The 13,463-nt window shown below is 44.0% G+C and overlaps 1 protein-coding gene across 1 annotated transcript in view; it reads right to left on the reverse strand.

Annotated features, from left to right (window-relative positions):
* Positions 1-5,461, reverse strand: part of nlk2 (nemo-like kinase, type 2) — a 40,992-nt gene extending 35,531 nt beyond the window's left edge. Inside the window, exon 1 of the mRNA XM_035534407.1 lies at positions 3,620-5,461. Within this exon, the coding sequence (XP_035390300.1) occupies positions 3,620-4,137 (518 nt within the window). The 5' untranslated portion in view covers positions 4,138-5,461. The remainder of the gene's footprint in view (positions 1-3,619) is intronic.
* Between the last annotated feature and the right edge of the window lie 8,002 nt (positions 5,462-13,463).

Genomic DNA, 13,463 nt, shown 5'->3' on the forward strand with positions numbered 1-13,463 from the left:
TCATAAATTATACTGAACACAGTCAATCACTTATTATAAATGACTCACTTCTTGCTTACATTTTCACAAAATTAAGTTCTACATGCAAGACAGAAGCTAACTACTAACCCACAAAAAAAAAGAAGACAATCAAAAATGTACCTCAACCTGTATGACAGAAAGCATCCTCTGTCAATAAACAGGACACGTTCTTCCACTTTTCATTACAGCTCAGCTATTAGCAATTAGGAAAGGTATGTCAAGAAAGGCAGCCCTGAGGTTTCTATGGCCTTGCATGTCAAGCAAAGCACAGCTCTGAATCTGGGAGTCCTGAACTCTTCGAACCAGGTCACAGCCAGGAAGAGTGTGTGAGCCAGCACCACTGTGGTGGGTGGGGGCTGTGTGTGAGCGTCAGAGCCTGTTCCTCCACGACCACCCAAACGCTTCGCCCACCGACGTGACCTGGCTGGTAACCAAGCGTTCCGCCCACCGACGTAACCTGACCTGGCTTGTAACCAAACGCTCCGCCCACCGACGTAACCTGACCTGGCTCGTAACCAAACGCTCCGCCCACCGACGTAACCTGGCCCGCGGCAGAGGCCGGCAGGCAGCTTTGACGAGCGATCAAAGTTCCAGCACATTCCTGGGCCGGGCGTCAGGGAGACCAACTGGGAGAGCGCCGTTTTAGTCCAGTGCCCTTAGCAGGGTGCATGCACACACCCGCACGCACGCACGTGCTACCATGCCAGGACACATGACATGGAAGTGTTTGTGCTTGGAATTTCATCTTTATCTTAGCTTTCTCTGGGCAACGGAGGCTGCACGTGTAAACACAAACCAGTCACGTGGGCCGTGATTAAGAGATTGAGACAGTGATACTGCTATCTTGTTCGGTCTTTCCAGGCTGAAGTTGTGCTGAGAATAGCTCATCTGCCTTCATTCAGGCCACAGTCTAAGTCACATATTACATTGACAGTGAGCAGGCATCCATTATTTCAACTAACTGCTGCCACTCTACCGTGTCCTGTTTGGTGGATTTTGCAGTTAGTGGTGTATACTGCATGCAAAATGTTTTTACTTATAGTACTATAAAACCACAAAACTACTGAGCCGCATCATAAAGAACTTGATGTGTTACTAAAAAAACAAAAAAACAAAACAAAAAAACCCAAAAACCCTCATGTCTCATTCCCATTAGAGTCTAGTGAACCACTTCAAAACCCCAGATATTGACAATGGAGATAAAACTTTAAAATTCATAGCCGTTTCCATTAAATTAAATCCCATTAAATTCTTTTAAAGCCCTCTGTGATCCAGAATTCAAATACTGGAATAAAACCTGCAAACAGCACATGAAGTGTTTACAAAAAGAGAAATTGCATTAAAAATTCACACCGGAACGATATAATGTTGCATCTTCATTTCTCCCTGTTCTTTTGGTGCCACTAATCTCAGTCAGCCTTGTGCTACCAGACCCACAGTCTGATGCATTTCCAGGGCCTTTCAGAATATACATGCACTCGTGTGGCCGGCATTCCGAGCAGGACATTGATTAGGGATTTCCAACTGTAAGCTCACAGATCACCTTCCTGGCTGTAACGACCAGAGCTCTTGGGGGAAAAGAGGAAATTAAGGTATTTCCCAATTCATTTCCTGATGGCTGCTGTGTGCAACAAAGGTTTCTCAAAGTGTCTATGTGATATAAAATGTCAATTATTTTAGCGTTTTCAAGACCTTAAATGTCCTTTATGAGGATACAAAGCACTACAGACTTATCAATGAGTGTGCCCACATATCCAGCCATTTCTATACTCACCTAGTGTATATCTAACCTACTTCAAATCAGGTATTGTGATTCATATCAGAAAATAACTGCTACCAAACACCAAAGCTGCGCAGTTACACGTATCACGTTGCTCAGCACACAGCTGAAGGAGGCGGGGACGAGGAATTAAATTTTAATTTGCAAAGCCCCAGTCCTGTGTGTGCTGAACGCGGAGGGGAACACATGACACGCAAGCTCTCCATGCCAGGGCCAGATTCAATTTACTCAACCTTTCACAGCTGCATGCACCAGAGAACACTCACTACACTTTAGCGCGCTCTCCAAAGCCCATGTTCCGCGGATGAGCCAGGGCCCGGGCTGGTGCTAATTCTCTTCCTATCCTCCTCTACCTTCCTTTCCCTCCCATAGCCACTCTTCCACAGACTATTAACTCCCTGTGCGGAATGCTCCAATACATGTTAAAATAAGAAAGAATTAAAAGGTTGCAACTCCGCCCCATAGCCTGGTAGCAGGTGGGGGCAGCGCACGCTGCAGCGAGGGGTTTCCCTCGCCCATCTCGAAGCGCGACGAGCCTGGGGACAGAGCTCAGGTGAGCCTGGCTCTGTGGCCTGAGAAACGCGGGAGCGGTGAGCAGGCGCAGCTGGAGTGCAGACAGCGAGCCCCGGGAAATGGCTCTCGGGAAAGGTCGGGCGATGAGGGGGCAAGGCGTCGGGGCACAGAACGAGCGCACAAAGGGCACGGAAAGGCTGCAGCATCCCTACGTCCCCAGTGGAGGGATCCAAACTGCGTCTGAAGACTGAGAGCCTTTATTGCACTCAGGAAGGGTCGGGTTCGAAAGCAGTCCGATTTCCGAAAGCATTGGGTAGGATAGTGCAAAGCTTGATGCACCAAGGGTTTTTGTTATTGATGTGATCTAAGTTCTATCTATACTGTAAATATAAATTAACCTTCATGTCGGTTTCGTGCAGCAGGGAACACGAACTTAAGCAGGGAACTCAAAAGTTATTCATCTGAATAACCTGATAATTGACTAATGCTCTGCGTTAGCATAAGGAACAGAAAAGACAGAACTAAATGATTGGTAAGGTCCTCGGCTTATAGCTTAAAACTGAAAATAAAGTTGGGAAACTAAACACATCATGTGTTTTTTTTCCACATTCATCTTCAAGTGTATGCTGCAAATTGGAACTCCTTAACTTGAGCTCAGTCAACAGCTCCCTGGAAGAGCGTCTGCGATAAGTGAAAGGCTGATATTCCTGCATCAAGGAGCGTGTTTGGGTTTTTCTCCGAAGGACAAGGACCTTAACTCCTCTCCTTTTCGCACATGGCGAGTCAGCTTTTCATCTCTTTTCTTCAGTCCTCAGACTGCCCACTGTCAGCCACAATTAGTCTACCCATTTATTTACTGCACGTTGTCTATAAAAGTTCATCAGAGAATCATCAAAAGCATCTTGCCGACGAATTAGTCTTTTTTGTTCAAACTAATTAAGAACTGACAACGACCGACTCTTGTCTCTTAACTAGGGCTGATCTTCTGTTTCTTATCTGCTCCGGGACAAAAGCGACTTTCCCTGCTACTACCGTCCCAGGTGAAGATATCGAGCCTCACGGATGCATCGACATCAATGCCCTCCGTGGTCCCTAAACGCTGGCTCAAAGCGACTAAATTTTTTTCGACGTAAAATCTATTTTCGCCTGACTTTCTGGCCGTCAACAGATTCCATGCGAGTTCCTGCCGCACTCCGGCTCTACTACACAGAAGTTTACATCTGTTGGTCCAACTACGCTCTGGCTTAGAAACAATGTCTTAAAAAGCGGCGGCAACTCGTTTAAACGTAAGCAGCCCGCCCTTACCAGACGACGCCGAAAGCTCCGTATCCGATGGGCCTGTCGGGTTCAATGTCCAGCTGCTGATGCTGCAAGTGATGCTGGTGATGGTGGTGGTGCGCCTTGACGGCCGCCGCCGCCGCCGCCTGCACCTGCGCCGGCGCCGCGGCCGCCGCCGGGCCGGGAGCTTGTCCCGGAGCGGGCGAGGGAAAGTACGGCTGCTGCTGGCTGGGGTTCAGCATCACCGCCGCCGCCGCGGCCGCCGCCGCCGCCGCCGCCGTGGAGGCGTGCTGCTGCACGGGGTGCACCGCCGCGGCCGAGCCGGGGTGCTGCAGATGGTGCTGACCCGGGTGGTGGTGGTGCTGCTGCGGCTGCTGCTGCTGCTGCTGCTGCTGCTGCTGCTGCTGCTGCTGGAGGTGCGGGGGAGCGAGATGCGCTAGCTGGTGGTGGTGGTGTGCGTGATGGGCCGCCACTGCCGACGCGCCGCCGTTGTACGCAGCCATCATTTTTGCGGCGTTGGTAGCCGTCGTTCCGCAAAGAGCCATTCACTCAACAGCCGGGAGAGGAAAAAAAACCCCAACAAAAACAAAAGGGACGAGAGCAAAATGGGTCTCCAATGAGATCAAACGGGCGAGGAGATGGAAGGCTGTCGAGATAGCGGCAGTGGTCGTCAAACTGTCATTTATGCAACCGAGACATACACATCCAAACCAAACTGCTCGGCATATATTAAAATAAGTGTGACTTGATGTCATATTAGCATGCGTGCGCACTCTCCTACAGCCAACTCCACGGCCAGCGCGCTTTATCTTGTTCTAAGATCTGACCTACTTCTGAAAAATGTTCTATACGCAGGCACCACCAGCAAATTCCCTAAATGTTGACTACAATCACAATCGCGTACAACCAGAGTATCCGAGATGAGGAAAACAATGCTAAACCAACTGAAAATAATAATAATAATAACAATAATAATAATAATAATAATAATAATAATAATAATAATAATAACAATAAAATAATGTGGATGCGACGAAAAGAAAAAAACCCGCTCCCCCCACAATAAATAAACTGTGCACGGCCTTAATTGTCCCTCATGGTGGTGGAGGGAAGCACCGCGCCGCGCTCGAAGCTCCGCTCTTATTTCCCTCTTTTAGTGTGAAAGGGGAAATAATCGACGAATGCGTGTCGACCGAGCAATGCGCCGTTCATCTTTTAGATTTCTTCACGTTTGCCATGTTCACCGATCCAGCACCGACGCCGTTTCCACCGCCAGGGCTGCATGCAGTTCGGGGAAGTTGCACGGATCTCAGGCAAGGCCACGGCCGACGACTTGGTAGCTGGCTGCAAACCGCCTCACTTATTTTCGGTGTTGAAAAGTGGACAGAATCCCCTCCATAAATGCCAAATCCCGCTTCGGCCAGTGCCGGACGAGCCTCCCCGAGTCGGTTCGGAAAGCTCAGCTTTGCAGCGAGCTGGACGGCACGGCGAAATGACTCGAAGGATGCGAAATGCGGGGTCGCTGTCTTCTCCTCCAAATGTCAAAATTGCCGAAGCCTCTCTTTTCCTGCAGCCCCCATCGTGTTGATCAGACGTGCGATCCCTTTCCCTAGAACGGGCGAAACAAAAATCCTTCGCAAGGCGGTCAACTTATCTTCCCCATCGATTCCGGTGCGTGTTTTTTTCCCCCCGCTGGGTCACCGCGACGTTGTTTTCAACAGCGTGGGCATAAATCCAGCAGCAACAACAAAAAATAAATATATATGAAGGGATCAAAAGGAAAAAAAAAACATCCAGTGTTCGTTTGCGGTCACAAAACAAGCAGCCAGTGTCCTCACCCCGCAGCCGGATGGTGCTGCCAGGACCTAAACGCGCAGCCCGGGCTGCACTGGTACTCCGTCGTGTGCCGTCGTGATTGACGGACGTTCGGCCAATCACAACGCGAGCCTCGCGTCTTTTGATGTTGGGACGTCCAATCGGCTTGCAGAGAGAGAGACGGCGACTGGCCCTGTTGCGTGTGAAACTGACGCCATTGCGGTTATAAGAGCGCGGCTGGATCGTCGTAGAAGCGTATGGAGCCGCTGAGCCCAAATGGCGCGCTACAGGCTCAGTTGCCTACAACGGATTAAGGCGACGCAAAGCAACCAATTATCGCTCGCCACTGTGGAGCGTTTTTGGACGAAGATGATTGCCATGATCCGCTGGCCAATTATTCCGCACGTCGTTGACGAACCCGGGGTAAAGGTAAGGGCGGCCAAGTTTGTGTGATCATGATTCATGCAACTTTATTGTCTTTGTCCTTAGATGCGCAACATCCGCACGAAGACTTATTACTGTTACAGTCAGTATTGAGTAATAAACACTTAGAACGGTATTTACATATTTAAACGTGCTTTTTATGTTTTGTCTCCTTGTTCTGTTTATTTATCCCGGCCCTTTTTCAAGTCTCATACATATGTGTGTGTGTTAAATACTACACAATTGAAAATAGTCTACTTCATCAAGATTCTAAATGTTTTAAAAGCTGCTATCAAATAAAAATAACTGTAGTAGTAACAGCTGAATTTGACAGGGGCTGGAGAGGAAACTTCTAAATGGGCATTTTGGTGGATGTAAATGATGACAAAATGATGTGTCTCACCCATATTTCCCCTGCAGTGTGTCCAGTAGGATATCTCTCAATATTTTTACAGAACTGGTGGTGTATTCTGTCTGGTTGTCAAAGAATACATAACTCACAGGTAATATATGCATTGCGAGGTTGTCTGGAAAGTAAAAAAAAAATCTCAGTCTACTCCAAAAGTACTATGTTTTTAAAACTACCATGGTTGGTATGTTCTTGTCTGGAATACATTATATTTATTTTAGCCAGAAAACAAGCTAATCTAGTCTATTAGCTAGTCAAGCTAATCTAAACAAGCTAGTATAATCTAATCTAATCTTTAACTGAAAATAAACACAAAAGAATCATAACCTGAAGACATTGATAATGCACAATATATATAAAATATAAATGAGTTATTAAATATTAGACCTACCCAGAACACATGACTTGTATAAAACAAATGTACCCACTTACATTTTTAATGTGGCATTGGGTGACATAATGTCACACAGTCCATTCTTTCAAGGAAATCGTGTCATCGCAATTAGAGAGCTACCAGTTGTTGAGTCTCTCCCTGTTGTAGCATTAAGCAGTGCGACTAATTCAAGGTGAGCCACCACGGAGAATTCCAGGAACTGTGACTGCCCAACATTTCTCATTAGATACTGTCACTATTTAAAACAAAGCAATTAATCCCCATGCCTAGGCTCAAAATAAGACACTGTCCTCCTTTAAGTGCAGTCCTAGTTCTTATAGATGAGTGTGACATGATCCACATTGAGGCTAGCTATGCTTGTCACCTGTTCAGGCAGATTAAGTCGGGCTCTCTGAAGACATGGTAATCAGGCCCTGTTGTCCTTTTTCCTGAAGAGAAACCCAAATGCTCAAATAGGAACAACCCACCCTCTACTACTCTGTCCTGACCATGTATAGCTTAGACTGTGGTTTATATAAAGCGTATGTTGCAATATTTAAACACCAAGACCATTCTATAAGTAATTAAACCTCTGTCCAAGCCCATTTCCTGGACTTCACTCATGATTTGGTTGCTAATGCACATAAGACCATGGCACAATGATTATTTACGCATATAATCTGTTTAGACAGCATATTAAGTATGTCCCTAGCTCTTTACCTGGAAGTAGCTGTGTGTGGGCTGCTCTGGTCTACGGCACCACATCGTGGTATGGGAATCAACACTTGGACCCAGAGCCCTCCGGTATGAGGTCAACATCTTGTTCTGATTTCTTGCCTGAATCCTGTGAGATACTGTTGCCCCAAACTCCCAGTGATTTCTCTTGATTGTTAAGGTTCTAAACAGGACTAATTTGTTGGTAAAAAGACCCTGAGGGAGCACAAGGCAGTGGAAAGCATAAGTTCTTGAGATTGGGAGACATTATTGACTCACTGTCCTGTAGATTTAGGAACAACTAAGCATATTTCACATTTCAGTAGAGTTGAAAGGTGTTGTGTCTTCTGCAAAACACACAGCAATCTGAAGTAAAATAAGCTTTAAATCCACTCAAGTCCACTTTGTTAAGACTACAGCTCCTGTATTTGCCAGATCAAAGCTTTGCTTTTTCTTGCCTTTTGTACTTTTCCTAGCACAGAGTGCCTCTTGAGTTGCGAGGCTCTGAAGATGCGGGTGCGCCATGGTACACGTGCCTCAAAATAACCTGAAGCAATCAGGAGGAGGAGAGAGATCATCTTAGAAAAATAACGCATGCCTTTCACCACCAGGTGTGCTGATGGACACTATGTGGTTTATGAGTATGGTGCTTAATTTACCAATTTCCTCTGCAACACCAGAGGTCGTCAGCACACACCCTACACCCTGCACATAGCTCTGACTGGCCTTTATAATGCTATTATACACATGTGTTCTCAAATAAAGCTCTTCACTTACAACAATATTGTCTCATTTTTTGGAGGTGCTCCTGTTGAGGTATTTATTTCCATTCTATCTTAAGGACTTTATTCCAGTTTGATATTGTATTTCATTAGTCATCAAAACTCCATGCTACAAGGTATTTACTATCTGACGTTAAATACAATTTGCCTGATACATATATTCAAATGCATTTACATGTGTTTTGATATTGGGTTGTGGGGTTATACGAAGCAGACATTCAGTAGTTATGGCTGAAATTCAGAAATTGATCCGCTTAACAGGCATTGTTTGCTTTGCTATACATATCTGCTGAGTTTGTGAGACTTATTCATTATTGTTCCCTTCCCTTTGTCCTGCTTTGTGGGTACAAGCTGAACACCAAGAAACCTCTTCAAAAAGACTTTTCAAAAAAGTACAAAAGAAGACAAGCAAAGACACAAATGGAAGGAAGAAGAACAGGATGGAAGAGAAGGAAGCTGTAGCCCCAGGTAATTGCAATTCTCCGATATCATCGATACGGTTTGAAGATGCTGCTCTACTGTCTGCGCCAGGGAGGTGCTGTGTAGACTAAGGTGACCTAGGACTGGTGATGCAGACAGAAAGCTGGTGTCCTAGTTCAGATTCTGCCACAGTGCTTGGGGCACCGTGCAGAGGATATGTATGGAATAGGCCTGCACAGACTATAGTTTGTAACTGGAGCGGAAAACCGACGGCCTGAAGCTATGCAAAGGCATCTCGAACAGAAACATGCTGTTGGCTGAAAACTCCGAAGGCAGCCTGTTCATTGCCGTGTGCTAGAAATATGATAAATGAAGATGAAGGGCATTTACCCAATCAATACTCCCTCATATTCAGGTACAGTGAGGAAGAACTCTTTGACAGAAGACGCCTGTAATTGACAGAAGACGATCTGTAATTACACCACACACATGGCACTTTTGTTGGCAGGCTTATTTGTACAGTGGCTGTAATGCATTACTCCGTGGAGAATGTTTCAAGGATATATTATATCTAAACTGAAAGTATAACCTGCACAAAATAAACAATTTGTATGTCGTGACTTTTGCTTCACCTAATTAAATGAAATAAATGATCATCCTATTGGGAACCTGCAGATAGATAGAAACCAAAAGTCCCTATTCAAACCTAAAAATAAATTAATAAAATGCACTGCAGTTTTGTCTTGAATGACATTATAAAGACCTTATGTGACTAGAAGGTCCTTTTGGAGTAATTGAGTCTTTAGGTGAGAATTTCCTCATTGTCAAAGGAATTGTATAACCACTGCAAAAGCAATGTGTAATTTGAAATGAAACCATTACTGACTTACACTGAAGGTGTGCTATGCTGCTTTGAAGTTGCAAGGTACCCATAAGTAAATGTCAAAATATAAATCCATAGCAATAAACTGACCTCGACCTGTTGATTTAAGTGTACCTCCAGGATATATCTTACTGTGTCTACAGCTGGATACCTACTGATACTCATTTAGTAGTCATGAATAAAAGCTAGTAGGTGCTAGTTATCCTTGCATTAGATATGTATAGTGGATTCAGAAAGTATTCAAAGTCCTTTACTTGTTGCACGCTTTGATTTGATTTTGAATGGATATAATTGCCATTTTTAGCCATCAATCTACACTTAATCACCCACAGTGAAGTGAAAACGTGTTTTTAGTTTCAAAAGTTAATTAAAAATTAAAAACTGAAGCCTTTTATTCACAAAAGTATTCAGACTCTTTGATGTGATACTCCAAATTGTGGTCAGGTGCATCCCATTTGCTTTAATTATCTTTGACATGTGGCTAGAACTCTGTTGGAGTCCATCTGTTGCAATTTGAGTTGGCCTGTTATAAGGGCCCATAATTTACAATGCATTGTCAGGAAAAAAAACAAAACAAAACAAAAAAACAAGCCACGACATCCAAGGAATCGTGTGTGGATCGCTGCAATCAAATTGCGGCAACTCGCAGATAAGGACCAGGATGTAAAACACTATCTAAGGCTTTGAGTGTTCCCAGGACCACAATGGTCGCAATGATTTTGAAACAGAAGGAGCATGGCACAATTTGAACCTATCTAGAGCTGGCCATAGGGGTCAAACTGGGCATTGAGGCAAAAAAAGGCCTTGCTCAGGGAGGTAAAACAGAACTCAACAGTCACTCTAAAAAAAACTCTGAAGGGCTGTGCATAAGTGGGAGAATCTACTGGAGGGATAACCAGTTCCATAAATCAGGCCTTTTTGGCAGAGTGGCAAGATGGAAGCCAATGTGGAGCAAAAGGCATATGACAGCCTGCTTGGAAAGCACTCTGGAAAAGACTCCGGCAACATGATTCTCTGGTTCGATGAGATGAAAAATGAACTGTTTTGTGCAAAAGTAGGCACTGTACATCACCTGGCTATAATCACCTGGCTACAATCCCTACGGTGAGAAAAGGAGGTGGCAGCTTCATGTTATGGAGGTAAAGAGATAAAGGCAGCCAAACACAGGAACATCCCTGCAGAATATCTCCTCCAGAGCACATGCAAATTCAGACTGGGGCAACAGTTCACCTTTTAACAAGACAATGACACGAAGCACAGAACCATAACAGTACTGGATTGGCTTCAGGGCAGGTCTCTGAGAGCCACTTTACACCTTGTATTAACTTGCGTTTTTGATGGTTGGAGCACACGGGGTTCACTTGACCGCAGAAAAAGCCATGTGTAAACATATTCGTGGCATCTTGATCACATTTAATACAAGTGTAAATGGAATGTGTCTTCTGTATCCGCATACCAATATGTACACGCCTGCTCTTGTGCCACAGCAGATGCATTGTGGCTTGTTGTAGATGTTTTCTGCCTTTATTTAACAGCATGTAATGCTGGAAATAATATGGCAACTGAAACAATGTGTGGATTGGTGTGCGTTTTACATGGGAGAGAGAGACTGGATCTCATATGGTCACATCAAGGACGAAGTTTAGTGAAAGGCGTAACCAGAATCCAGCAAAAGTAAATCCAGATACATTCCAGATATGAAAGACATAATGTAAGGTGTCCTTGAGTGTCCTGTAGCGCAGGCAAAGCCCAGAATTAAACCTCATCTAACATCTGCGGAGGGAGCAGGATATGGCAGTTCACAGATGCTTGCCTTCCCGTCTGATGGAACTTAAGAGGTTTTGTCATGAGTAATGGGATAAACTGCCCAAATGTAGCTGTGTAAGGCTGTCAAAGGGGCTTTTACAAGGTATTGAGTAAAGGGTCTGAATACTTCTGTGAATAAGAGATTTCAGATTTGTAATTAAATTTTCTAAAAAATGTTTTCACTTCATATTTTTTTGGGTGATAAAGTAGGGATTGATGGTACATGGTAATTACTTCCATACAAAAATAAATCCACAACACAATAAAGTATGCAACAAATAAAGGAGTCTGGATACTTGCTGAAACCATTGTATAAGTAGGGACTCCTTGTCATGACAGCTTTTTTTTTTGGGGGGGGGGGGGGGGGGGGTGGGTGGGGGTTGCAGGACAAAGTCCAGAAATGCACAATCACTGAAGCTGATAGTGAGACAATGAAGCATTTAACTTCACGAAGCCCATGAAAGAGGGAGAGAGAAACAGAAAAAAGACAAATGAGAGGGATTTAAGAGAGAAAAATTAGAGTGAGAGAGAGAGAGAGAGAGAGAGAGAAAAGGAGAGAGAGAGAGAGAGAGGCAGGCCTGTGTGAAAAGTGCAAATGAAACCCAGCAAAAGCGTGTGTTGCATTTTTGACACAGCTGCAGTATGAAGAGGCCTTCACAGAGGCCTGCTGGTACTGACCTCTCACTCCGGGAGTCAGCTCTATTTAAAGAGCACCGAATATTTCTCCAGTCTATTTTTAGACCTCTGCCTTGGGCACATTTCCATTGGAGGGCGTGAAGAGGGGAGTAAAATTGCTCACGTTTGTGACATGATCACTTTTTTTCCATCCTCACATGTACCCCAAACCATTATGAGCCACGCCGGTGTCTGATCACGTTAATGGGAGCTTTGATTTAGAACGTTTGGGAAATTTAACAGTCTGGTGAAAAGCATCGGAGACCAGAGGTGATAGGCGGTACTGACATTTTCATTTGCTGTTCTACTTTTTTGGCATTTGCGGATCTTAAGAGGACATGCTTGAATTGGCAAGGAGCCCAGGGAACACGGTCCATTCATTATTCATTATTATTGCCTTTTAGAGTGGATGGTCCCTGTGGATATGGCACACAAGAGCACACTGTCCTTCTCTCCATAAGCATGTATATGTTCCATGCTTGATAAAAGTCTTCACAGTAAATGAAGGCAGAAATCCTTTATCTTCAGACTACACCTCTGGATTATCTGGGTGGGCGGTTGAGAATAAACAGAACACAATGAAAGTTCTCTCTTGCTTATTTATGTTGTTTATTTACTTTTATTAACTTCTCTGTAAAATCTGACTTCATTAAGACCTGTTTGTTTTTTTCCAACTATATGTCTAAATATAGCCGTAAGTGATGATCCACATTGTCCAAGCATGTTTTAGCATGTCTTTGCAAGCTGGCAGTTGATGTGATAGCACCCCATACTGATGCAAGTTCACCGGTCTCTGTATTTTGCTTGGGGGGTTTGCATCTCGGGTGTATTCTATTTTAAAACCAGTAGTTTTTCTGTTTTATAAAGAGCAATTCAGCAGTCATATTATTCAGATATGACACAAAACTGGGGCCTATAACACTCCCCAAAGACTGATTCCAAATAAATTCTGCATGCATCCACAGCATGTATTTTTGTATATGCCATTCGGGTTTTGTGACAATCAGACACTCCATGGCCTCCATGCAGTTCCCATTTTGCTAACTGATTATAAAAAAAAAAGGAGACTGACTGATATGTGGCAGCTATGGTATGTTTACAAAGTCATTATATTTTTGATCATTATTTATAAGCAAACTGTTAATTGCTTCTATACCTATATGCAAATGACTACATGACTAGTTTGAAAAGCACATTTCACGGGAAGGCTTATAACAATGTAACACAAAGTATTACACTGTTTAAATTTCTTATTCATAATTACAATAACTTTTTCTATGTTGTATAGTGTACATATATATTTATGATGATGTATATATAGGGCCCTCTATTGCTGAAACTGCACCTCAAAGTCCATAAATAAAGTTTCATGAGAATTACTCAAAAAATTCCTGAATTACAGCTGTTTTTAATTAATAAGTGGACCTTGGATTGGCATTGACACCATACTGTGTACAAATATCTACATTTTTGATAAAAGTTGAGATTCATTCTTTGTGACTATTTTAATACAAAATTTGTGACAATTGGGGGGGGGGGGGGGGGAAAGCACCTTTTTGATATTGTGCAAA

The sequence above is a fragment of the Electrophorus electricus genome, chromosome 15 (genome assembly GCF_013358815.1).
Source record: "Electrophorus electricus isolate fEleEle1 chromosome 15, fEleEle1.pri, whole genome shotgun sequence".
Lineage (NCBI taxonomy): Eukaryota > Metazoa > Chordata > Actinopteri > Gymnotiformes > Gymnotidae > Electrophorus > Electrophorus electricus.